Source organism: Taurulus bubalis, assembly GCF_910589615.1.
Source record: "Taurulus bubalis genome assembly, chromosome: 21".
NCBI lineage: Eukaryota > Metazoa > Chordata > Actinopteri > Perciformes > Cottidae > Taurulus > Taurulus bubalis.
In genome coordinates, this window is record NC_136609.1 from 4,648,041 (window position 1) to 4,675,498 (window position 27,458).

Genomic DNA, 27,458 nt, shown 5'->3' on the forward strand with positions numbered 1-27,458 from the left:
CGCACAACTATATATACCTTTTTTCTTTTCTTTTCTTTTTTTCTTCTTTTTTTTTTACAAAGTTTTCATAAATACATTTCAGGCTGGGGTGTAGAATCCTGTGCCCAAGTCAGGTGTCTATGCATGAAGGATCATGAAAAGAGGATTTCAGACGTTTAATTGTTGCTTTTCAACAAGGGTTGCCACTGTCTTCCGGTTGTGTATTTATGGCACAAAAGCCTCTGCAAAAGCTTCTCTGTCACAATGAAACTGTTCATTTTATATTGTAAGAATATTAATAGTCTTCCCCTGGTTGCCTTTTCTTTTGGTCAAACACCTCAAAAACCATCCATGAAGCTTAGCTCCAAGTAGAGTTATTACTATAGTAACATTCACTTTGAATATTTTCAGGATCAATTTATACTGTATATGCTTTTCCAGAAGACATGGTACCAAAATAACATCTTCTAAGGCTGTGCTTCACACCCTTAGCCACTCATATTTGCCTTGCGAGGTTAGCGGCTGATCCAGAGGGAATCGTCCCATCCCATCCCAGAGAAGCTATACCCGCGTGGTGGAGTGGCCATGGGGTAAGTTGGTACTGTTCTGGCTGCCACCGAAAGTATTGAAGTTGTGCAGAGGCTGCATGCCAGCCAGCGAGTTAGGGATCATGGTGATGGTGCTGGGCGTCATTAGGGGTATGTCGTCGGGCGAGCGGCGCAGCGTGAGGGTGTAGTCGGGCGGGCAGGTGAGGCGCAGCGTATCGTGAGTCTGCAGCGCCTCACACTCGTGGTGATGCTCGTGCTCCAGCTCCAGCTGCTTCATCTGCAGAGACATCAGCTCCTCGCTCTGCAGGTGGGCCACGTCGTTGGCGGTGGAGGGCGTGTTGGTTGGTGCGGAGTTGCGCTGCGGGGTGGGGACTCGCCGGTTGGACTCGTGCCGCCGCTTGTCTTTCTTGTAGTAGAGCGCGGCGAAGGCGAGGATGTTCAGGAAGAGCAGGGAGGCTCCGACCGCGATGGTGACACTGAGCTCGGTGGAGTAGTCCCTCTTGGTCTCGATCACCACAGTCGACTCATCGGTCAGGTCGCCGCTCTTGCGCTGGTCCGTGGTCTGTTTGGTATTGGCAGGTGGGACCCCTGGGTGGCGGGTGGTGGATGGCCAGTTGTTTTTGCCAGGGAATCGCTTGGTGTAAGGGTAAGGGGTGGTATCCTGTGGAGGTATTTTGGTGGTGGTGGAAACGTATTGAAAGAATTCATTGATGTTGTGGAGATGCGGAACTAGTTCTAACCAGAAAGCCACTTTGGTCGCGCGGTAGTGGTCTCGGACTCGAGGTTTGAGGCCAATGTGAAGGTAGAGCTGGTCTTTGGGGTTGTACTTGGTCCAGGCTACCTCCTCAAAACGGTTGGGCTTTGTGTGGATGAACTTTGTATCCTGTGGAACCGGTTGATTTGGATCCCTGAAAGAGGAAAATAAAAGAAAGAAGAAATGAAAATCAAGAAGATTTACTCAAAGCCAAACTCTTTTCTATGCAGCTGGATACAACCTGGATACAGGGCTGAATGATTAATATGGCTCATCCCTCCAAATCCATTATAACACAACAAGCATGAATTAATGGGACGTCAAATAACAGGAAACATTTTAAATGTATCATTCACCTCATCACCATTTAAACAAAATACCCATATTTTTAAACATTTTGACTCTGTAAATGCGCTCGTCCTTCAAATAATTTTAAAGCTGCATGATTTATTTGATTGGATCCACTTAGCACTAATTTGTGACACTTCCAGATGACTAATTATTTAAAAAAGTCAAAGCCTTTCTTCTATTTTTCTGCTGCCTCTGTTCAAAGCTAAAGCGTTTTGCGGTGACTCTAAATTTAAAGACACAAGGTGACAACATGTCCTTGTATACACCAATGACACATTTCCAGGTCTTTTGTCACATTTTCTTAATATTCAATCTCACTCGGGATGTTACTTCTCTGTAGTTTGGAACAGAGCTTCTTCTCTAGTGACTTTGTGGGAGCGATTTCATTAACTTTGGAGAGGTGAGGGGGAGTGAAGGCTAGACAACAACCTTGGAGCCGACACACTGGAGTGTTTGTGTAGCTGTGTGTGTTGTTGGGTTGGTGTGTGTGTTGGGGGTGTGTATCTGAATACTCAAGAGGAGGAACTCGTCTTGAAGCATGCATTGCATTTTAGGGGCCACCGAGGAAAACTAATGAACTCCTATGTATAAACAACAAACAGTGAGGGTCGGTTTGTGTTGACTGTTTATAAATAGGGGTGTGTGTGTGTGTGTGTGTGTGTGTGTGTGTGTGTGTGTGTGTGTGTGTGTGTGTGTGTGTGTGTGTGTGTGTGTGTGGAAGTGTGCAGTCTATGCATGGGTGTGTTACGGATGTGCAATTCCACCTCTTCATTCAAACAAATGCAATATATCAAACGTAAAGTGTTGGTGTAAGAAGGTGAGAATGCCCATGTTGCTAATGCACCGTAGAGCTGTGTTGCCAAAAGCCATACTATAAACAATTTCTATGCATGATATCAGTCGGTATCCACATTGGAAAAGTGACAAAATAAAGTTTTCACAAAAGATTCTGAGTCAGGCTAAAACCCATTATTTGTGGATGTGCTGTTGATGGCCACGTTTGCCCTACAATGCAATTTGCAAAAGGAAATAGAGAAGCTGCCATAGCTGCAAAAAAAGAAAAGGTAATTTAGGACAGCTCCAGGAACAGCCCATACAAAACCAAATAGCTATTACATTTTGGATCTGCACGTTTGTGCAGTTTAATTGTCAATGCCATTTCAAAGTTGATGTTTGATTGATGGTGCACGCTTAAAATAGTTAAGTCTGTTGATTTCTTTTATACCAACTGCACACAACAAATATACCATTAATGTAGTGGTAGTATGGAACATGTGAGCCTGAATGGACGTTCGGAGCTGCATATGAATTAAATCATTTCAACACATTGAAATTCAATTTCAGTGTGCTCAGTCCATATTTGATTGTTAAAGTGAAAATGTAATGGAAGTTCAGTCTGATCATTAATGATATGGTTTAAATAATAATTATAATAAACTTTTCAAAAACGGGTAAAGTATGTAAATGTGTCTCTGTTATCTTCTAAATGCCCCAGTTCTGTTGTCTGTGGTTGTCACATTGCATGAAGCTGTGGTTATCCTCAAGGTCACAAAAGGTCATTTTATGCAATGAACAAAGATTGGGGACTACTATAGGGACTGACATCGGATATGAATACAATTGAGCTCATTGAATCCACAAGAGCTTGAGTTTTCCAGTCATACCAGTCTATCCCAGTGGACACCCTTTGAGAATAGGGGCATGCTCCTAACTGCATGGGATTAGCTCTAAATTGGCACGTCTGTCAAGGGAACTTTTTAAAGTTATTAAGCCTCCTACCTGACAAGCTAGCATGACAGGGTACCAATGGATGCCTTTAGTTTCTAGTGTTTCACATTATACCTCCCTTCACTTTAGCTCTAAAACTGAGCCTACAGTAAAGTTGGCTTGTGTTTGAGAAGGATTTTCTGTCAAGGTGAAACAGCAGATTCATATGGCAGGTAACATTGTGAGCCAACCCATGGGTTCTCTTTCAGGATAATACCCAGAGTAAGACGATGCATTGAGTCAGAGGAATCAGCTGAGGTAAGATTCCTCCAGAGTCATCCCTGAAGCGTACAGAATTCATTTGGTTGGTGTGGTTGGTCTGAAAATATCCTAACTTGGCGCAAACCTGGAGCTTGTTCAAGCAGTAGAGGCCTTCTGGGAGACAAAGATTTCTGAAGTTTGTTCCACTGATCGTGCACAAAGGAGGGAAGTCAATTTGCAAACACAAGACCTTCACACACTCCATCGGCTTGTGCCTCTTTTTATTTTACCATTTCAAACGGTCTGTTTTAAAAGTACTTCATCGTGTTTTTTTGTTTATGCTCCAGGCAAACAGCTTATTATAATATTTGATTGAAACCCATGTATACCCAATATTTAATGCTGATTCATTGGTAACCTGGAATAGATCACTTTGCTCAGCCTCCTTCTATATTCTATCATTTACGCTGTCAGTGTGTCAGCTGGCTCTAACGACGAGCCGGGATAGACCCAATCACCAGCCAATCATCAGCCTCCTGATGCATATTGCTCCACATTCCTTTACTGGGAGGATTTACGTGGGACCTCTCAGAAGACATCAACCTAAACTGTGCAGTGATTATGCACATTTTGCCCTTTATTTAGCCATTTGGACCAGATAATTCCAGGAACTGTTCCAAGAACTCACACGCTACACCAGAAGCTAAAAATCCTCTTTGGGTATTCCTGTTTGGTTTTCCACCACATTTGAAAATGTATAAACATTAAGCACATTTTTGAAAAAACAACAACAGCAATATGGCTAAACAAACCAAATTAACTTCCGGATTCCTTCATTTGGTTGAATGCATGTCCTTTTAGTTATTTAAAATGTTTCTTAGCTCCAGCTACAGAGGACATCAGGCCTTTTGCGAAATTAAACACGGGAATGTATTATTTCCATAATTCTTAATGAAAAAATGTTATATACATAATGTAGATAACCCTCTTATTCCTTGTCCTGTTTTCCGCTTTGTGACAATTACTTTTCCAGTTGATCCAAGTGGCTTTTTATTGAGTTTTAGAGAAACATTTCTTCCCAGAGTTTATTGCAATCATTCAATTTGAACAAATCAGGAGAAACATGATCACTACAGGGGCGACTGTGGCTCAGCAGTGAGCAGAGTCGTCCTTCAATCAGAGGATCAGTGGTTCGATCCCCGGCTCCGCTAGCCCATGTCGATGTGTCCTTGAGCAAGACACCTAAATTGCTCCCGTAGCTGCGCCTATGGTGTATGAATGGCTGATAATCTGATGTGGCCCCTTGCATGGTAGCTCCTCTCATCAGTGTGTGAATGGGTGAATGATGTCATGTAGTGTTAAAGCGCTTTGAGTGGTCGGAAGACGAGAAAAGCGCTTTGCAAGTACGGGTCCATTTACTACACAAGAAGAGGATTAAAAACCTTCTGAAAGATGTAATGGAGAGAAACGTACAATATTTCCCTCCAAGATGTGGTGGAGTAAAAAAAGGAGCAGAACAAGTACATTGAACTTGGTACTGTACAGGACTGTCTCAGAATATTGTGATAAAGTTCTTTATTTTCTGTAATGCAATTAAAAAAACAAAAATGTCATGCATTCTGGATTCATTACAAATCAACTGAAATATTGCAAGCCTTTTATTGTTTTAATATTGCTGATTATGGCTTACAGCTTAAGAAAACTCAAAAATCCTATCTCAAAAAATTAGAATATCATGAAAAAGTATATTAGTAGGGTATTCAACTAATCACTTGAATCGTCTAATTAAGTCGAAACACCTGCAAGGGTTTCCTGAGCCTTGAAAAACACTCAGCTTGGTTCAGTAAACTAAATCACAAGTATGGGGAAGACTGCTGATCTGACTTCTGTCCAGAGGACAGAAGTCCAAGTTGCTTGAAATCCAGTGTGAAGTTCCCACAGTCAGTGATGGTTTGGGGTGCCATGTCAGCTGCTGGTGTTGGTCCACTGTTTCATCAAGTCCAGAGTAAATGCAACTGTGTACCAAGAGATTTTAGAGCACTACATGCTTCCGTCTGCAGAAAAGCTCTATGGAGATGAGGATTTCATTTTCCAGCATGATGTGGCACCTGCCCACAGTGCCAAAACCACCAGTAACGGGTCTACTGACCATGGCATTACTGTCCTCGATTGGCCTGCCAATTCCCCTGACCTGAACCCCATAGAGAATTTGTGGGGTATTGTGAAGAAGAAGCTGAAAGACACCAGACCCAACAATGCAAATGAGCTAAAGGCCTCTATTGAAGCATCCTGGGCATCCATACAACCTCAGCAATGCCACAGACTGATTGCCTCCATGCCACGTCGCATTGATGCAGTAATCCGTGCAAAAGGATTCCCAACCAAGTACTGAGTGCATTAATGGACATTTTCAAATGTTTGATTTTGTTTTGCTGTTATAAATCTTTTTTTTTTACTTGGTCTGAGGAAATGATGAGGAAAGGATTGTTGAGTTTTCTTAAGCTGTAAGCCATAATCAGCAATATTAAAACAATAAAAGGCTTGCAATATTTCAGTTGATTTGTAATGAATCCAGAATGCATGACATTTTTGTTTTTTTAAATTGCATTACAGAAAATAAAGAACTTTATCACAATATTCTAATTTTCTGAGACAGTCCTGTATGTACTTAGACTGAAATGGATTTGGTTAAAGTAGATGGATATATTGATACAGATGGGCACAAACAAAACAAATGAATTATGTCACTATCATCACTCTCATACTAAAACGATTGTAACAGAGTAGTTTGCTTGTATGGACCCCGGGAGGAGTAATTACTGCTAAGGTTACTGATCTAACACAGAGGTCCAAACTATGACTTTGGCTCATGTGGCTCTCATTAAAAAGGTACTTGGCCATAATGCAATTTGCCCTCCAAATGGTGGCTACATATGGAACTATACATAAGGCACCGCTAGCGTGTGGTGGGCCTGTCATCTCAGTGTAACATATGCTGCAACAATATGCCACTGAAATTGCTCAGGAAAAAAAGATAACGTTTGGGGCCTTTGGTGCTCATTGAACTGCAAAATAGCAGTTTTGCTTGCATATGTTTCCATTGAGCATCCAATCTGTTGTTAATAGCAGCGAGTCTTGCCATAGGTGGCGATACTAAATCTCTACTCCTCAGTCAGGTGTATGAAAGCAGACATTTCAGTCACAATAGGTGTCAGCAGAGTGTGGAACAGATGCTATCGTGTCTGCGATGTAATGGAGTCGGTGTCACTGTTTACTACCTGCCACCAGAGCAGCTTTACATTTCAATGCAGCATGACTTTTTTTCAGTGATAAACAAACATGCTAATAGAGCGCTTTTTAATCTTTTGACTATTTATTTATTTATTATTTCTTAGCTTCATAAATTCACTTTTTCAGTTCATGATGAATATTTTAGTCTATGAAATGACTAGGGCTGCAACTAACGATTATTTTAATAATCGATTAATCGGCTGATTTATTTTTTCGATTAATCGATGAATCGGATACAAAAAATCTAAAAGTCAAAAAAGCATTAATTTCCAACCCTTTATTCAAAAACAGAAGTGACAGTGCAAATTCACAGTGCAAAACATCTTCAGAAAGCACAAACAGGTTGCTCCTTGAACATCCCTGAACCGTTAATAAAAAATAAAAATGGACTAACACTAAAAACATACACATGTATGCTTTACATCTGCCAAATGTGAGCCCTTTTTACTGTAATTGATCTCCTTGGAGCACAGGCTGCTTTTAGCATACCCTGCTTTATCAATATGTATGAAACACTGGGACAGTGGGAAGCTGTACTGCTCCTCTCACGTCTGCATATAGAGCGTCCTCTTCCTGAAACTATTTCGTGGTCGTGGTCATAAGAGACCCAGAAGGGGTCTCTTATGACCACGATATAAGAGACTAAGGCTAAGGCCGACTACGTGATTTGGTTCATTCTACTTTGAGTAAATCAAAAACCTGCAGACAGATCCGCCGGTGTGCCGATTTAACGATAACGAGTGACAGCGTGAACTGAACCAGTTCACACTGTTTTTTCCAAGCAAGACTGAACTGTAACGGAACATAAAGTAACTTTAACGACAATACACAACCCAAACTCGCTAGCTAACGTGATAGCAAGCTGACTAGATTCCATTAAAACAAGTTTGAGGGAAATGAAGACGCTGTAGACATCTTAACGCTGATTGGCCAAGACTCGACACATCAAAGATGTTTTATTTTTGCGAAGATCACAACGTTTTCTCCGTGTGTCACTCCAATCTCAGACACGCTGGCAGGCCAGTTGCTCTGCTACGCTCTTTTTTTCTCTCCGCGACGTATTGACTGGCGTAATAATCGCGCGACACAACGAATAAGGAACGATAAGGAAAATTGATTTTATCGATTCGTTGTTGCAGCCCTAGAAATGACAATGACAAGGAATTTGATGCTTTCGGCTCTTTAACATGTGTACAGATTGTAAAGCCCTCCGAGGCAAACTTGTATTTGTGATGTTGGGCTATATAAAATAAACTGAATTGAATTAAAACTTGCTAATGTATTTTGTCTGACCAACAATCCCGAAACCTTATTGTACTTAATATACAATAATATCAAACTTTTGAGAAGATGTATAAGGCAATATTAGGTATTTTCACATAACTAGTGTAGTGCCCTTTCTTCTGATTGCTCATCCTCTGGTATTGCGTCCATATTATTTGTTTTATTAGATTTAAACCATTCATTCATTACGGAAATGATCAGTAAAGCATAGTCCAGCTCTTTTGTGTATTACTTACATTAAGTTTGGTCACTTTTAGTCCCTGTTATCGATCAGGCTTAAGATCCTACACTTCCCACGAGGCAAAGCGGCACCTTCTGTCTGGTAAACACTGTTTAAACAGTTTTGTAACAGTGGTATAATGTAAGTAAGTACATTTACTCAAGTATTGTCATTAAGTTTAATTAACATGTACTTGACATTTACACAAAGTTTAGAGTAGTGATTGTTTTTAATTAGCCAGAACATCATTGGTACCATTTACTGAGCATCAGTGATAGGGGTGATTGTGAAGAGCTCAAAGGATAAAAAAGTCCTTTTTTCCTGTGTCGAGCAAGAGATACATAGGAATCAGCTGCCGTGCCAGCAGACTATAGAACTGCTTCTTTCCTCAGGACCCTTCATATACGATAGTGCTTTGTTATGTAGCAAAATAGGACCAGAATCTGTATTTCATTGTGCAACCCTGTCGTACATTGAAATAACTTGTAACATGTATGCGTTGAGAATCTTTATATAAAAGCCCTTATTCCACACATGTCTTAAGTATTATCAACTAGATGTACCTATAGTATTTTCACATTGTGGTATTGGTACTTTTATTGAAGTAAAGGATCAGAGTATTTCCTCCACCACTGTTCTTCAAGCCCAAAATAGCCCTCGTCTGTAGAAGAGGGGTGGAATCCACAGCAGCCGCTGCGTGACTGCAAGCCGCTGAGCATTATGGGAAATCTGTGCTTCCTGCAGAGCTGGTAGTCGGAGGTAACCAGCCTTGAGCAGCAACTGTCTGGGTCTCTGTGTCTCAGAGTCTGGCTGCTCTGTGACCGTCAACAGAAACATATTCATGGCACTTTGAGAGAGTCACTGTGTGTCTTTGAGTCGTGACAGTACATAGTTGTAGCCATGCTGTTTATTGGCAGTTATGGTACGGTGCATGAGCCCTAAATCTCCTGTTAAGCTCTGAATATTGGCTCCTTTGTTATGATTACTGCCAATAGAAGAGAAATACATCTCAGCCAGTATTTGTTGGGGTAGTCAATGTAAGAAATATACATCTGAGAGAATTCTTCTCATTCAACTTTTAAATCCAAGAGACGCATGGAATCTTGTTTTATTAGAAAGATCATCTCTATTAAAATCATATGTATCTGCCAAAGCTTGTTGGTAATAAAGACTTGCCTGTGAGATTATGTGGCTGACTGTTGAAGAGCACTTTGGTATAAAGTACAGTATAAAAAAATGGATTTAACTGGACTTTAAACAGCTGGAGGCTGAAGACGGGATGTAAGAAGCTGCAGTGCTCTGAACTGCAGGACTGAACACTTCATGTAACCCATTAAAACCAAAATGTTTGAGTACACCATTTCAGTAAAAAAAATCATTCTATTGATTCAAGCTTTCAATCGACAGTCCTGGCTTCAAAATGGTACTTTATACTTTTTTTTTATTGAGTCGTTTTCTCATGTTTGACCGATGTGGCGAATGCAGGCCATGTCCCTGGTTTCCACTGAGCATTGCTGCTCTGTTATAGAGGACTGCAATGCATCAACATCAATGTTGTTGCTAATAATTGACATATACCAGACTGTAGGGGAGGGGGATATCATTTAGTGGAAGCATGTTTTTGTGGTGGACACTAATTCAACGTATCCACTTGACAATACAACGGTCAGAGTTAACGACTTAGTATGAAATATTGAGAAAGACCTTTTAGTGATCGATGTGTCGGGTCAAACAAACAGGGGAGTGTCGCGTTTGTGATGGTTTTACCAAAACTAGTTTTTTTGTATTGCCTAAAGCTAATGTTGGTTTGTATAATGCTCTCACGACTGTCAGAAATGAAAAATGGTGGTGCAGGCAGGAAAGATGCTTTCAGTTGATATACACTACCATTCAAAAGTTTGCAGTCACTTAGAAATGTCCTTATTTTTCAAAGAAAAGCATGTTTTTTTTAAATGAAGATAACATTAAATTAATCAGAAATACACTATACATTGTTAATGTGGTAAATGACTATTCTAGGTGGAAACGACCTGAATTTTAATGAAATATCTACATAGATGTATAGATGCCCATTTCCAGCAACCATCACTCCAGTGTTCTAATGGTACATTGTGTTTGCTCATCGCATAGAAGAGTAATGGAGGATTAGAAAACCCTTGTGCAATTATGTTAGCACAGCTGAAAACAGTTATGCTCGTAAGAGAAGCTACAAAACTGGCCTTCCTTTGAGCTAGTTGAGTATCTGGAGCATCACATTTGTGGGTTAGATTATACTCTCAAAATGGCCAGAAAAATAGAACTTTCATGTGAAACTTGCCAGTATGTTCTTGTTCTTAGAAATGAAGGCTATTCCATGCGAGAAATTGCGAAGAAACTGAAAATTTGTCTGGATGACCCCAAACTTTTGAACGGTAGCATACATTATTTTGAAAGTCGTGCAGATCAACATGAAACCCATTTGTTCATGAACACAGATGCATTTCATGAACTGCCTTGAGACTGTGTTCCCCGTACAGGCCAGCTGCACACCAACCCCTCTAGAACCAGAACCTGAAGCAGCAGTTTGAGAAAGTCAACACAATGCGTGTCAACTGATCCATGAGGACAGAAGCTCGCTGCATTCAGAGAAGAAAGTTCCCATTAAAGCAGGAAGTCAAGCAGGTCAGAGATAACTTTAGAACGGGGAGCTTTACATCCAGCTCATGAGGTATGAGGACAATATTACTGAAAGAGAAGCAGAAATGAACCGCATTTAAGAAATTCTCATCATCCAGGTGCCAGAGGCTGGGAGAGTCCAAGCTTGGTGGCAGGGAAAGAAAATGATACAATGGAAGCTTCCTTTAAACGGGAGAATGAATAGATTAGGACTGCCTTTGAGAACAACTGGCACAAGATGAGACCCGGTGTAGTTGTAGGGAGGAGAGCATGCAAGCTAAATGTGAGGAGAAGGTATGACAGCTAGAACTGCTGATCAGAAGAATTAAACGAGATGATCACCAGATTAGGACAGGAATTATGGCTCGAACCTGTAAACGCTGGTCCAACATCCACAAGGAAGACATCCTCAAACAGTGAATAAGAGTGGAGGAGGATTTATGGCCCACTGCCAGACAAGCTAGATCAAGAATGATATATATATATATATATATATATATATGTCCATTCTATATAGAATGGACAATATATCCAGTTTATGGTATACTTTAGAATACATGCTCAAAATTACTCAGAAATATCCTTCACTCATTTGAAAATGTGCTCCCTTCGTCTGTACAGGAGGCTCTTTTGAAGAAGAAGAAGAAGACGAAGACTAGCAACAGTGACTGCTGAGATGCTGGGGTCTGACAGGTATCAATCCTAATTGTCTTCTAAAAACCGCTGTACAGTCAATTAAAATTTGGTTGATATTTAAATTAGTACCAGTGAGTGATAATAATAATAATTTTGTGTATTTTTGTTTGGTTTACTTGCATGAGGATGCAGACGCATAAAGAGAACAATGCCACAACCCGGGACATCCCCTTCATTTTAGTTGGACCCAATGGCTCAAATGTTAGTGACGTTCAGTATATTTATTTTTATTTTCACAGTCCTTTGAACGAAATGTTGACAGCAGGAGTGTGTTTTGTGTGTGAAGCACAGTTTTTACCTGCTGCGGACCGTGTCAATTAATGTTGCCCTAACAGGAGGACCACTGTGAAGCAGTGCTAACTGAACTAATACATACATTACAATTTCCCTTAAAAGGTGAATTTAAGAAATTATGTAAAACTGAGAAAATGATCTGAGACCTCAGGGAGTTAAAGACTAAACAATTATGTGAATGAAAAACAAGCTAGTTAATCATTACTCACATTTTTTAACTCAGTTGTACTGTATATCAACACAGAGGTATTAGACATCCTCCGTGTCAAATCCAGTCAGCACATGCTTGGATTGATAAACAGCACAGTGAGAACCAGCCCATAATAATCACACTGATCGCATTGTGTGTACATCCACATGGAGAATCTTATTTTGTACATAGTTAACCTGCCATGAAGCACGACGGGAGGCTTTGCAAAGTGTGGGGGAGATTTGTTGAGAAATGGCCACTTTCACTCTCCCTCTCTTTGAGGTATGAACCGGACGGGAGTCAGACCGACAGCAGGGGAGTAAACGCTGCAGCCTATGAAGCTGATCAAGACTCCATCATATTTATTCAACTTAAAGTGAATTTTCAGGATGGCTGGGCTGCAAACAACCTGATACCTAATCTCAAGGTGCATGAAACAAAAAACGTGATCCAAATATAAACAGTGAGCCAATCCTCTCATCAATTCAGAATAGCCGCATCACCAGGGGAGGATTGGACCGCCACTTGATCTCCTTGACTCGTGAGTTAATTATTAATACACTAATCATAACAGAACCTCTGTTGATACCCCACTCAAAATCCATCTTTGGAGTATATGAAATGAAGGTTACATTTAAAGGTCATTTAATTGTATCAGATTGAAGCTAGTTGGTGTGCACTCCAAAGACCTGGTGTGTGGGAGTTTGGATTCAGCATTCAGTGTTAATTATAGCCGAAGCCTCTTTTTTGTCTTTCAAAGAAAAAGAAGCTTTTAAGAAACAAACAGGTGACAAATTAAAGAAAAGTGTAACATGCAAGAGATGTTATGTATTGAATATGAGGGAGTGTTGTAAATGTTGTGTCATATTGTCCTATTTCCCTACTGTATGTGATTAGCTGCAAACAGAGGTATGTTCAGGTATGACCATGCTGAGGTAGAAAGAGGATGAGGAGGAGAGAGTAAAATAAAGAGATGAATAAATGCGTAAATAAAATGGTCGTTACAATTACGTTGATTAGTAAGTTTAATAACTGCATAAATGATAATAAGAATACGAGTCAGGAAAAACAAATAAGTGTGTAAATAAATCGCGTGAGAAAGCTTGGTGATTTGTGTTTTGGTACGACTGAAGTGAATTCTACAGTGAATCTGACCTCATCGCGTGTAGAACATTACTTAGGTTTTTTGAATGAAGCCAGTTTGTCGACGCTTTATTCATTGAATCGCACAATACAGCAGATCTAACCTCTACTTTCTAGCCATGCAATTTCCATGGTTTTATGGAAGAATCCATTGGAATGTTGCATGTTTTTACAACAATCCCTGGATTACTTTTGATACCAAGGACACAAGAAAACGTGATCCTAATAAAGATTACTTCGAAGCAGATTATGGATGTTTACTCTCAATGGACGGTGTTAAGAGTAATTGATTTCCAGCAGTGCGTGATGACTCCAGGAAGAAGGGGGGACGTTTTAGACCCAAAAGTGAACGATAAGGATACGAACGGCATGGCTTCAAAACTCAAGAAAACACTCACCCTGTTTTAGCGAAGTTAGTCCAGTAGGTCATGACGACGGCGCTCAGCATCACATCGTTCTTGGAGAAGTTGCAGTTGAAGAGATCCGTGGGGCCGATCATGGGGATTCCAAAGACGTACGGTACTTCGTCACCGTGAGCCGAGTCGGCCCAGCTGGGCTTCATGTCGCTCTGACAGTGGTGGTAGAACGCATAGAAGTAGGTGGGCGAGCCGTACTGGGCGTGGAGGTCAGCTGTGGCCACTGCTGGGGCCACCCACTGGTGGTCGGTGAACAGAGCCACCAGGGTCTTGCGCCGGGTCTCTGGGTTCTCCTTGTCCGCCCAGTCCGTGTACATGAATTTGATGGTCTCGCGCAGAGTGTCCTTGCCCTCCGGGTAGCCGTAGAGATGGTCCACAAAGTCCGACACGGCAAAGTCAAAATCATTGGCAGACACCCCGTCCTCGCTGTCCACGATGCCATCCACGAACTTGAACCCCTCGCCCTGATTGACCCCTAGCATGATGTCGTAGTTGAGGAACTCCCCTTGTTCCATTAGGATCTGGGGATCATCTGGGATGACGTCGCCGTCGATCACGGGCCCGAAGGCGATGTGGTATTTGGCGGGCGTGATGTACTGCTCGATCAGCTCCTTGTAGTTCTTGTTCTGCAGGCACTCCACCAGGTCGATGGTGTCCAGCATGTTGCAGCCCACCTTCTCAGCCAGGGCTCGCGTGTACTTGGCCGGCTGGTAGTTGACGGCCCAGCTGGACAGCGCTGTGCCGCTCTGGATGATGGCTTTCTGGAACAGATCTGAGATTGGAGATGGTATTAGTAAAGCACACACGTGAACAAAAGCATGGACATTTCGCTTACCTTCCTAAAATAATGGTCATTTTTTCAGGTTTTTCAGAAAACACAAAAAACTTAACACAAGCTGCCTCTAGACACTGAACAACAGGCATACTGTAATACCGGTCAAATTATGTTATGATTACTAATAGCATGTTCCAGGGAGATTTTCATTGACAAAAATGCTAAATTGCTAGCTTAAATTCTAGCTTCAAAATGCCATCTTGAAAAGCTTGTCAAATTGCCTACGTCACATTGTCTTGTTATCAGAGGTGGCCAGTATCTTGAGGAGATGATTTAGGCAAGAAAATCATTTTTGTCAAATATTTTCAAAAGGACACAAAGAAGGTTTTGGGGTGTTATTCCAAATGCGAATCTTGTTTTCCCTCAGCCGCTGAAGGGGTGTGTCTGTGTTGGATTGGCAGCACTGACAGGCTGAGTCCCAGCAGGGAACCAGAGACAAATAAACAAAGTTGTGCTGTAGCTTTACAAGCAATTGGCAAACAGAGTTTTGTTCGCAGTGGTTTTAAAGAGTAAGGTGCATCTAAAGTGACACATTTGACATTTGCAGGTATGTTTTTTTCTTCTATTTAACGTGCTATAGCTGACTATCTAATTAGAAGAAATATCCTGCAAGCGGATGTCAGCAGTGCCCTTTTCCTCGGTGGGCGTCTCAGGCGCTTGTTTGTCTCAGCAGCTGTCTGGCTGTTTGTCAGTGTGAATGCTGCCTGGTAGCATTACTGCTTCATGCAAATACAAATGATTTAGGCTGTATGGACACAAACTAATGGCAACCAGTTAATGAAAAGGGACCAGGTTTAATCATGGAACTGTCCCGTTAATCTTTAAATATCACGATACAAAGCCAGTCGGACACAGAATTCTTAAGCTCTGTCTCCTGTCACACCAGCATACAAACATGTCAAGGCGAATCAAAGGGTGATTCAGAATATTGACGTTCCATCGTTGTGTCCCTAATGAACAACCCGCAGCATAAAAGATATTTGCTGCGTATATAGCAACAACACCGTGGGCATATTTCACATCCTGGAATATTCATAGCACAGCTTCACAGACTGCCAATCAGCAAGTAGGCCACAATGCACTAGGAAAGCTGGAGTTACGTGTTTTTTTTTGTTTTGTTTCACAGAGTTCTATTTATACTCATGCAAACACACAGTGGTGGTGACTCAACCAGGCCGACTTGAAAAGTATGTTTGGAGCGCACAGCAGACAACTCCCACAAGGCCTGGTTAGCAGTGTAGGAGCTGTTACTGCTGCTGCTGTTAGTCTAATGCGGAAGATCAGTTAGACTTACAGTCAAAATGAACTACAAAACTACACACAAGAGTGACTGAGTAATGATCTTGGTATGTTGCTGATGGGTCCTCTGTCTTCCATGCAGCTTAACAAGAGCAGAGCTCCATTTTAGAGGAGAACACTTAAAAAGAATCCAGATCACAGAGAATGCTCGGCAGGGCACGGTGTGTTTTCTACTCTCTCCGCCATGATTGATGTCCATCAGAACACGAGGACTTTAATCTAAATGTAAAGTAAGACGTTTATATTCCCTCGAGTCCACCGTGAAGAAAAATGAAAGAGACCTTATAACTGCAACAAGCAGCAAGATAAAAAAGGTTGATTTTGTGGGAAGGGGCATTTTTCATTCCACAAACCCTGTATTAGTCACACAGAGAAAACAATGAGCTGAGAACTACAACATCACTGTCTGGGTTCCAATCCTCCAAATCCTCTTTTTCCTGACAGATGGGTTTCAACCGTTGCATGCAAGTTGCAACTAATCATTTGTGAAAGCCAGAAAGAGAGCAACCTTTTTCTCTTCTGTGTCCATTAATAATACATTTAATAAAGATGCAAATACAGTATCATAATTCAGAATCTAGCCTCCATCATCTAATGCGTTCAGACTGAGGTGGAATACACACTTGAATAAACACATACTTTAGTTGCTGTCCCGGGTGGTGATCCAAAAGGATGTCATGAGAACAGGCTATTTTAATTACTGATCAGTGCCTTCTTGCTACTGGAGTGATGTTTTCTGTGTTGGTGCTCATGCCATGTTTAATGAAGCTGAGCGGAAGTTCACTCAGGAAGACTCTGTATAAATATTACATATTCTTCATCCTGTTGCTGCAGTTTGTTCTGTTGTTAATGTTGTGAAAATATATCACTCAGTCCAGTTCTTTGGGATTTTGAAAACATTGAAATATGAAACAAGGAGGGCCGAGAAGAGATTTCTTCCTGACGGTGGTACTGAAGTTAAGCAAATTATTATCTATTAATTATTATTAATTATTATGTGTCTCATGCACAACTAGCAATATATCGTGACAGTTTAAGAAAATATCACAAACGGTTATTTTAGTTTCTGTGAGTTATATTTTTTTAAAAGGTACTGAACCTTTAAATCAAATGAAACCAATGCTCCAGAGGTTACTGTGTGGCCCATGTACCAGAGCACCCGTAGATACACACACAAATATATATATATATATATATATATATATATATACGCGTATATATATATACATATATATATATATATATGTGTATATATATATATATATATATATATATATATATATATATATATATACACATATATATATATATATATATATATATATATATATATATATACACATATATATATACACATATATATATATATATATATATATATATATATATATATATATTGCCTGTGGGCCAGCAGACGTACCTTCTGAGTAATGTGAGAGGGTGAGCAGGCTGACGCACGACGCTCCGGCGCCAGAGCCAAAGATGGTCACTCTCTTTGGATCTCCTTTGAAGGCCTGGATGTTCTCTTTGATCCACCTGAGAGCCTGGATCTGATCCAGCAGACCGTAGTTGCCCTTGGCTGCCTGGTCTCCTGTGCTTAGAAACCCTGGATTGATGAAAACAAACAAGAGACAAAAAATTATAATTTCAACAAAAGGTCTTTGACATAAATTGAATCAGAATTGAGATCGACAAACATGGACCCTTCACTGTTACATTACATTGGTGAAATGAAGGCACTTCAGCGCTCGTCTGAATTCATCTGGCAGGTCTTCAGTATTTTATGAAAGTAGCACTGTCTCTGTGTTTATTACCATGAGACTTGTACTGAGCTTTTTGAGTGAGGTCTGACCAGTAAAAAGTGTCTTTCTTTGCTAAATGAACAGGATAAATCCTGCGTGAGCACCCAGACGTCGTGTGCACGTTGATAACAATTGTGTGTTTGAAAGACACATCTTCCTCCTCTGTGCCATACAGCTCCATTGCTGTCTCAAAACTATTATTAATACATCAATGAGCACTGGGTGACATGTTCCTTCATTACCACGAGCACATGTTTATTTTGACTCAATGCCACGTACACCATACTACTGCTAGAAATAAACATTTAGACACTGGAGCACATATGAATCCGCAGCTGGAAATAGTCATAAGAAAAGCACAATTATTTTTATTTGAGTGATATTTTCTAAAAACTACTTGTTTACGGTAATAATGAGCCTCTTTCATTAATTTAATTATTATCCATGAGCTGTTATGTTTTCAGTAGAACCAATACAGACACGAGCACTGAAGCTGCTCATCACTTCCTGTTTAGACACCATCGTCAATGCAAGATACGCCAAAAAGGTATTCTTATTTACTGTCTCTCATAACTGTATTCTTTCTACCATCGATAATTCCTCTACATAAAACCCTGGACAGTAAAATAATGATCCTATTTGTAAGTCGTTCAATATTGAGATCTGCTGCCTCAAGTGCCAACATGCAAAGAGTCAAGTATGCAAACGCCTTGGATTTGATTTCGCCCGTGGCTCCAGAAATGGTCGGCCAATCGGGATGCCTCCCAGTCCAGTGCCAGACCAACCGGCCTGGCGGCGGGTTCAACATCCCAAACTTGTTGACAAATTAGCAAATGCGCCTAAACCCCATTAAGTGGCTTTCTAAACGCCGCCACGGCGAGGGACTGGCGGCTCGTCTCGTGCCAGGCCTGTGAGCGCCCGGCCAAGCCTGGCAGCGACAGCCGGCACCAAGACCGAGGCGGTGTAAGTGACAAATGGGATGAGGACTGCTGGGTAAGAAAGGGGGAAAAGAGGAGAGGTAGCCTGTGGCTCTCTGATGGAGAGCAGATCCGGTTTGTCATGGTAAGGTGGAGGGGATGATAGAGAGGAAAGAAGGATTACAAGGCCTCTGGCAGCCTCAGACACCCTAGGGTGACCCCCGGCCTTCTCACTCCTACGGCCTTCTCTTCCTCTTCGGTTACCCCTGTTTTTCTCCCCCCTCTGATCTCTCACCTCAAAGGAGCCGAGGTGAGCAGTATGCCTGCCGGGCTCTCCCCAGGATGTGTGAAGATTAGTCAAAGCTTCATTTTAAATCATTATGTCCCGAAAATAACTAAGCCTACGGCCAAGAGATACATTATGGACACCATCAGAAAAACACAGACGTATCAGAAACCTAAGAGACCTACAAAAAGAGCCCTAATATAGAATGATAAGAAGCATACAGATTGTGTATTTGATCAAATAAACCTGTACAGATAGGATCTCTTCTCTATCAAAACTAGCATTTGAAAGGGTAAGATATATTTGACTGATTCTTAACACACTGTAGTATAAATACGTTTTTTATACACTATGACAATTTACACACTAGTAGCTTTCTTGAGTCAATTTATTTCTGTTATGCAGTTGGATAACAGAAATAAATTGACTCAAGAAAGCGATTTCCGTGCATGCAGATTGTGTGTTTGTAAGGTCATTCAGTGCATTCAATGAAGGCCTGCTGTATCTGCATGATGATATGCTGCTGTTACAACAATATGAATATTGAATGAAACTGCTATTTCCAAGGTCAAGACTTCCAGTTCAAATTCCAAGTTCTCTCTACCTGAGCACTGGTGAAATAGAAAGTGAAGAAATGATGCCCAATGTCAGAGCTGGAGCAATTGTGTGCTGTTCTACCTGTCACTCAACCAGTGCATCAACCTTAACAGAACATGTATGGAGAGAAGAAATGTAGCTATTACACGTTTGGCCAGAATCTGATAGACAGCCCATCGCTGTATTTTGTTTTCTCAGTTCCTGCTGATTCAACCCATGCTGTGACTGACACTGTGCTCTCTCACGGAGCCCTTCATCAACAACGTGGCTCTGGGGGGCTTTAAACCCTCACCTCCCCTAGTTCTATTAATTCTGCCTTGACAGGGTGGAGGAGCTAATGTAGGTCATGACAGAGTACAGAGGGACACAACCAAGAGGTCTGAACACGACCGGGGCAGGAGGTCTAAGGTGTGATCGCACTAATTCATATTTTAACCTGTTTTAAGTGGAGCAGTGACTGGAAGATGATATATTTTTATTGAATTAGCCCTGCCTGATGGGGGCATATCTGGTGAAACACTACATGGTGTTGAGTGCATTGTGGTAGTGGTTTTGGAAATTGAAAAAAGAAACCTATAACCTTCCCTGAACATGGGAATGCATCAATTATGTATGTCATAACAATAGCCAGACTAAAACCTTGTTAACATCAGTATTCGGACAGAGCTTAATTCCTCCAAACCTGCAAAACCTCCTGGATAAAGATCAGGATCCGTGGGATCAAATTGAACAAGTTGATGAAATGCTGGCATTTTGGAATACAAGTGATTTTCAGCCGACAGCAGAAATGAGTTAGCAGAGCCCAGTCCTGCAGCTCCATGTGCAGCAGCTAAACTGATCAATCTGCACTAAACATCTCGATTGAAATTTAAAATGAGATTTTACCAAGTGCTGAAAATACCATGGGCGTGTTATCTAAAGGCCACAGCGTGTTTTTTTTACACAGTGTGATGTTAAAAAGTAGCAGCATCAGATGGCAGCAAAGCAGTGTGAGTGACACAAATGACATGGAGTAAAATGGCACGGCGGCTCGATGGACAGGCGGAGAGCCGGCAGAATGCTAGCTTTGTTATCTTCTTGTAGATTTAGGCATGCGTCAACGTAACAGATCAAATTGGGACTAATCAGCAAATTGTCACATGACCGACACTTTAAATACAAAAAAATAGTATTCTTTTTGTCTATTTAATTCTAGAAATGATAGCACATTCATAAGTTGGTCGCTGGCTCTACCTACCTCTTTAGCATCAGTTTTGGACCTATTCACTTTGTGACTCAGAGACGGGGGGCAGTTTCCTCTAGTAACATGCGTTGTGTCTTTTCAAAATAAACTTCCGTGGTCATGGGAAAAATACAGGTCCCGCATGTAACATGTATAATGTCTTTTCAAAATAAACTTTACGGGAAACGTACAGGTTTGTGCTCAATACATTCATAGTGTCTTCAAAATAAACTTCCCATTTCAGAGGAAACCTAGAGTTTGTGCTATTTACATGCATACAATATAATTCTTGTCATATGCATTGAATGTGTTGAAACTCTGGTATGTATCTATTTTTTTCATAAATGTTTTAGTTCACAGGAGACCAACAGTTTCCACTTGTTACATGCACAGTCTTTTCAATATACAATTGATTACATATCCAGTAGGATAACGTTGTTTTTATGTTTTCTTTCCCTCCCTAAACAACATAGCTAGGTCTAGGAAACAGACCCAATCTTTACCGCAGCTGAACCAAGTTTGTGTTCAAATAAGTGTTCGTTAGGTAAAATAACTACGCTGTTAAGCAACTGCGGTTTTAAAAGTCCAGAATATATGAAACACAACTACAGTGCAACAACTCAACATTCCTAGAACAAAGTCCAGGGTTTGTTTGACTCATACGTCCTCCATGTTTCACTAGTTCAGCTAAGTAAACGCTCTGGCCCTTGAATAATAATGAAAATCTGGTGCGTCTCATGCAGACGGCTCAGTGCTGCGGGGCGTTGACTTAACTGCATTACTGACGCAATGGGAGTGAGACCAGGTTAAGAATGTAAGTTTATGTTCCATGCAAATTATTGCAATGAGTTCCACGTAAAGAGGAATACAGATTTTGAATGTGGACCCTTTTATAAGATTGGAAATGTAGATTGACATTGCATATTGAGTTATCTGAATCAGTATCAGGAAAGGAAAAGTTGAATTGGTGGCTGAGATAAAGTTATGTCTCCATCAATCACATCACACATTATACTGTTTTACACTTGACAACTTAATTGGACAATTTTGTGACTAAACATGACTAAAAGTGACTGAAGAAACAAATTCCAAACCCAACTGACAACAAGACCCTCCATTCAAAGTGTAACGCTGTCTTTTGTACTGAGGTTTTGGGTGATTTTTATAGGGATACGGACTTTTTCTGCTTGGAAGCACTCAGCTCCGACATGAGACATCATCAACTGGGCATAAAAGCTCAAACAAACACCCCGAGAGTCCTCATTCAGAGGCAGATTAATTGTGAGTGGAGCAGCCAAAAGCCTTCCTCTTCTTGTGTCTCAATCTGGGAAAGAGATGGTTGTCATAGCAAACATAAAATGACATCAAATAATCTGCGCACATTTACTTCATCCATCACTCTTGTTCAGCAGGAAGGGAAACAAGAAGAGGTCCTTTATCATGCTGTCCTATGGAGAGGCAGAGCTTGACAACATGACAGTAATAGAGCTTGATCGTGCTCCCTGTGAGAAGATAATCTCTCCCACAGCTCCCAGATAAAATGTTAATTATCAAAGGGAATGATGGGATAGGAATGGTTTGGGATAAGGTCAGCTCATCCACACTCAGAACTAGAACCTGTCAGACCCACCCGGCCGGGTCAGCTGAATCCCAGGGATGAGGGAAGGTGAAGCGGAGACAATCAAAGCCGGGCGTTTTGTCGCAGCTGAGGTCTGTAATTAGGCTGAGGCATTAAAGCCCACGCGGGGCCGCCTGGCGTTAAACACAACCTTCCCGCCTGGCAGCGTGGCGGTGACACAAACACGGCACAGCTGTCACAGGGCGACAGCCACGCCGGTGCATTTGAGGGTCACATCATGTGGAAGCTTTTGGATGACAGCGGAGCAATGAGTCACACTAAGAGTGACATCATGATAATGACTGAAAAAGACAAATGTGGACATTCCCCAACAACTTCTCTTTTTTTTTCTTTCACTTAAGCTGCAGATTAGCTGTGGTTGGCTAGGCGGCGTCCTGTCTCCACACGCTGGACAGATTTGAGGGTATTTTAGAGGATGACACCAGTGTCATTTTTTTCCCATCATCATTAACGGCTGTGAAAAAAAAACAAAATGTATTTGCCGGTGATTTGCAGGTTCTCCTCGCCTCCCAAAGCCGCCATGAAGAGGAGCTCACAGAGCCGCCTCGCCTGATGCCATCACTCATGTTCAACAACACGTGCTCTGCAGTCTGTCTTGCTGTGACTTTATTATGCAGCTAATTACCAGTTTAATGGGACTATTTTAACTTTTGTCCCATTACTGTGAACAGTTACTTACTTCTGGTGGGAGTGAGGAGGAAACACAGCGGAAGGCTTAATGGAGGTGAAACACACAGTGGTCTCCTCATTCTTCCGCTCACTGTGAGATATAGAGATGCAGTGACTCAAGAAGTCATGTTTGGTACTGATATTTTCTCATAAAACATCTATATAAAAAGTGAAAGGTGTTCCTGAGGTTTCCGAACATTATTCTCAGATAAAAGAGTTTCTTCTGCGTCTATAAAGTTGTCATCGATCATTTAGACGATGACAACTTGACTACAGTAGACAGAAAACAGTAGAAACAGTGTCACCTGAAGGTATTCTGGTGCATTATTGGACCTGTTGCATTGAGGCAAAAGTTGAACCAGGACGTTTTGTTTGTTTGCTGGACCTCCAACGCACTGGCATCATTGAAATAAACGTTTGTTTGTGCATCATCTTTCTGAACAGAGCCATAAGCTTTCTTCTTTCTCAAAAGTGGTTTGAGTGGTTGGAAGACTATAAAAGCACTATTACAGTGCTAGTAGAGTCCATTTACTGCTGTTATGTCTGAACGAAGACATTCACCCCGTCTTTAACCCTAAAACACGAACCGGGGGATTTTCACCACAGCGATTGTGGTTACGTTATTTTCATTGTGTTGCTTTTGTCTGAGTTGTGTGGGTCTTTGTGTAGCTTCATGCTGCTCACTGACGTTATTGGAGGTGGGAGTGTCTTGTTGAAGGTTACTTTCAGGTAGGCGTGTCTTATTATTGAAGGTGGGTGTGTCTTATTGAAGGTGGGCGTGTCTCTTTGCTCCAATCCCAGTTTTTTTCAACAGGCACGTGTTCGGGTGATTTTCACCTGACGTTAGTGATAGAGGGTGAAAACATTTCGGATGTGTTTTAGGGAGACTTTTCCTTCACAGGACAAGACTCACAAAGAACAAGTTCATAGCTCCATTATTTATATTTTTAATCATGTTTTATTGACGATTCCCTAATTTTTCACCCGATTTTGAGCCTTTTCCCCCCCATAGTACCTGTTTTTGGTTTTATGAGAAGTTCTATAGGGTAAAATAAAAGAAGAGTACTTCAACTTGCCTTGTATTGTTGTAATTTAATATATTTTGATTTTTTTTTAACAGGTACATTATATCGGGTGAAATATACCCGACGTTAGTGAAGGTGTGACTATTTTTTGTGTTTCTAGGTTTTAAAGGTGATGCTCTTTAGTCTGCTGCCACTTCAGAACTTATGGTATTTAATGTTTGTTAACATTCACCATCCTTATCTGGACATCTGTAGTGAAACACAACACGCTATGTGGGTTAAGACTGTGTTACATTGCTGGGGTGTTAGTAATTACTTGGTGCTTAGTTTTTCACATTTCACTTTTAATTCAAATGATTTTCTCCATGAATGTTATCTCCTTACGGTTGAAAGGCTGTTTCAAAGCAGATTCAGCCTTTAAAACCCACCAAGGATAAATGTAGATGTACGTATAACCTCTACATTACCATGACCAATACAGACTCAACCTCTTTGTTTTTAATAGTAGCTATAGCCCTGCTCTTTATATTAGTAAAACAAAAATAAAAAGTGTTTCTCGTGACGTTTGCCTGTGATTGTCACATTGATGGGTTAAGACTTTTCATGGGTTTTAAAAGGGACGGACAAAAATAAAAAACTCTCTTGAAGGTCCCCGCAGATGAAGTCTAAGAGCCTTAAGGCAGATAACTAGACAGAGTGCAACAATACGGCTTTCATAACAGCTTGAATGGACTCAATCAACACAGCTCCTCCATGCTGAACATTCATATGTAATTGAATGCCACTCACACACAGATGTTGCCAGATGTAGCTTAATCATTTGGGGGCATTGTTTGAAGTAAATAATATAATAAATATGCTATCTGGGTGTTTGTGATTTTTAGTGAGCAGCTCTGTGATGAGATAGGACTTCTCTCCTGATAACAAGTCTTCTCTTGTTGTTTACTTCGACACTGAGATGTTTGTCTCGCAGTATCAAAGGAAACAACATCCTGATCTAGGACAAGCCTGCTAATCTATATAAGTATTCTGTGTGTGTGCGATGGTGACAGTATCACAGGCTGGTGAGGGTTCTTACACCAGGTACCATCAGCTCTTAAATCCAGATGAGATGCTGGTCACCACTCACATAAAGACTTATTCAGGTCTTAACGTAAAGCTACTACGAGGAACTTTCATTCTGGCTGGTTTTTGTGTTTCCGACTACCAGATAAACTTTAGAAAACTGCTCTTTTTACTGCAGCAGGGTCTGACATTGGGGGGTCTGACATTGGGCACAGTCCTGGTTCTTGTTCTCCTGGGCCTCCCTTCCCTTCAGCTGACCCAGCAGTACAGCCTGTGTCTCCAGCAGCATGTGATGAAGCTCTGCTCCCGGCCAGAGGAAGAGCTACTACTGCCTGGCAGGTGAAGACAGAGGCACCGCTGGAGCTTCTGGTGAATCTGCATGATTTTTGTCAGATTTGCACCAATGACTTGCATTAAGAATGATTCAGAAATAGATCATCTATCGGTGCTGGTGTTGTTTGCTTCTGTAGGTCATACACAGGCTTCAGTGTTAAACTAAGACTGTCTCTCACAGTAACTTGAAGTAAAAGTACCAAAGTAAAATTGATGGCATTACTTAATAAAGTCCGGCATTCAGTTTAAAGACAATAGTATTCGCAAACTGTAAAGTGTGAACAAAGCAGAGTGTAATATTATGACATTGTTCCAGCACTAACAAACTGCTATATATATATATATATATATATATATATATATATATATATATATATATATATATATATATATACACTCACCTAAAGGATTATTAGGAACACCATACTAATACTGTGTTTGACCCCCTTTTGCCTTCAGAACTGCCTTAATTCTACGTGGCATTGATTCAACAAGGTGCTGAAAGCATTCTTTAGAAATGTTGGCCCATATTGATAGGATAGAATCTTGCAGTTGATGGAGATTTGTGGGATGCACATCCAGGGTACGTAGCTCCCATTCCACCACATCCCAAAGATGCTCTATTGGGTTGAGATCTGGTGACTGGGGGCCATTTTAGTACAGTGAACTCATTGTCATGTTCAAGAAACCAATTAGAAATGATTCGAGCTTTGTGACATGGTGCATTATCCTGCTGGAAGTAGCCATCAGAGGATGGGTACATGGTGGCCATAAATGGATGGACATGGTCAGAAACAATGCTCAGGTAGGCCGTGGCATTTAAACGATACACAATTGGCACTAAGGGGCCTAAAGTGTGCCAAGAAAACATCCCCCACCATTACACCACCACCACCACCAGCCTGCACAGTGGTAACAAGGCATGATGGATCCATGTTCTCATTCTGTTTACGCCAAATTCTGACTCTACCATCTGAATGTCTCAACAGAAATCGAGACTCATCAGACCAGGCAACATTTTTCCAGTCTTCAACTGTCCAATTTTGGTGAGCTCTTGCAAATTGTAGCCTTTTTTTCCTATTTGTAGTGGAGATGAGTGGTACCCGGTGGGGTCTTCTGCTGTTGTAGCCCATCCGCCTCAAGGTTGTGCGTGTTGTGGCTTCACAAACGCTTTGCTGCATACCTCGGTTGTAACGAGTGGTTATTTCAGTCAAAGTTGCTCTTCTATCCGCTTGAATCAGTCGGCCCATTCTCCTCTGACCTCTAGTATAAACAAGGCATTTTCTCCCACAGGACTGCCGCATACTGGATGTTTTTCCCTTTTCACACCATTCTTTGTAAACCCTAGAAATGGTTGTGCGTGAAAATCCCAGTAACTGAGCAGATTGTAAAATACTCAGACCGGCCCGTCTGGCACCAACAACCATGCCACGCTCAAAATTGCTTAAATCGCCTTTCTTTCCCATTCTGACATTCAGTTTGGAGTTCAGGAGATTGTCTTGACCAGGATCACACCCCTAAATGCATTGACGCAACTGCCATGTGATTGGTTGATTAGATAATTGCATTAATGAGAAATTTAACAGGGGTTCCTAATAATCCTTTAGGTGAGTATATATATATATATATATATATATATATATATATATATATATATATATATATATAGCTGTCAACACAAAGTGTCAGCACAGCAACAGGTAAAGAGTCTGACATTAAAGTGAGAGCAGAACACTGACTACTTGAAACCATCAAAAGCATGCATTGGATATACATCGCAGCGAGAGGAGTCTGCTGCGTGTTTTAACTCAAGCTGCCTAAACGGTTTGAACTCATTCAGGCAGCATTTAAAATGCAGCATTGAAGAACAGTATAAACCATAAGGCATCATTGCCATTGAATGTGTTGAGGCCTTATCATGCAGAAGGTCTGTGTGTGCCAAAACATAGTTGTAGTACTAATTAAAAACTAATAAATTAT

At 41.1% G+C, this 27,458-nt stretch overlaps 1 protein-coding gene across 4 annotated transcripts in view; it reads right to left on the reverse strand.

Annotated features, from left to right (window-relative positions):
- Positions 1-540: 540 nt before the first annotated feature.
- The window catches only part of nlgn4xa (neuroligin 4 X-linked a), a gene marked incomplete at both ends in the record, with an annotated part of 81,944 nt that continues 55,026 nt past the window's right edge, over positions 541-27,458 (reverse strand). For all 4 annotated transcript variants that reach the window (XM_079236953.1, XM_079236952.1, XM_079236955.1 and 1 more), the window contains 3 exons: positions 541-1,435; positions 13,772-14,561; positions 17,344-17,529. In XM_079236953.1, the coding sequence (XP_079093079.1) occupies positions 541-1,435; positions 13,772-14,561; positions 17,344-17,529 (1,871 nt within the window). The remainder of the gene's footprint in view (positions 1,436-13,771; positions 14,562-17,343; positions 17,530-27,458) is intronic.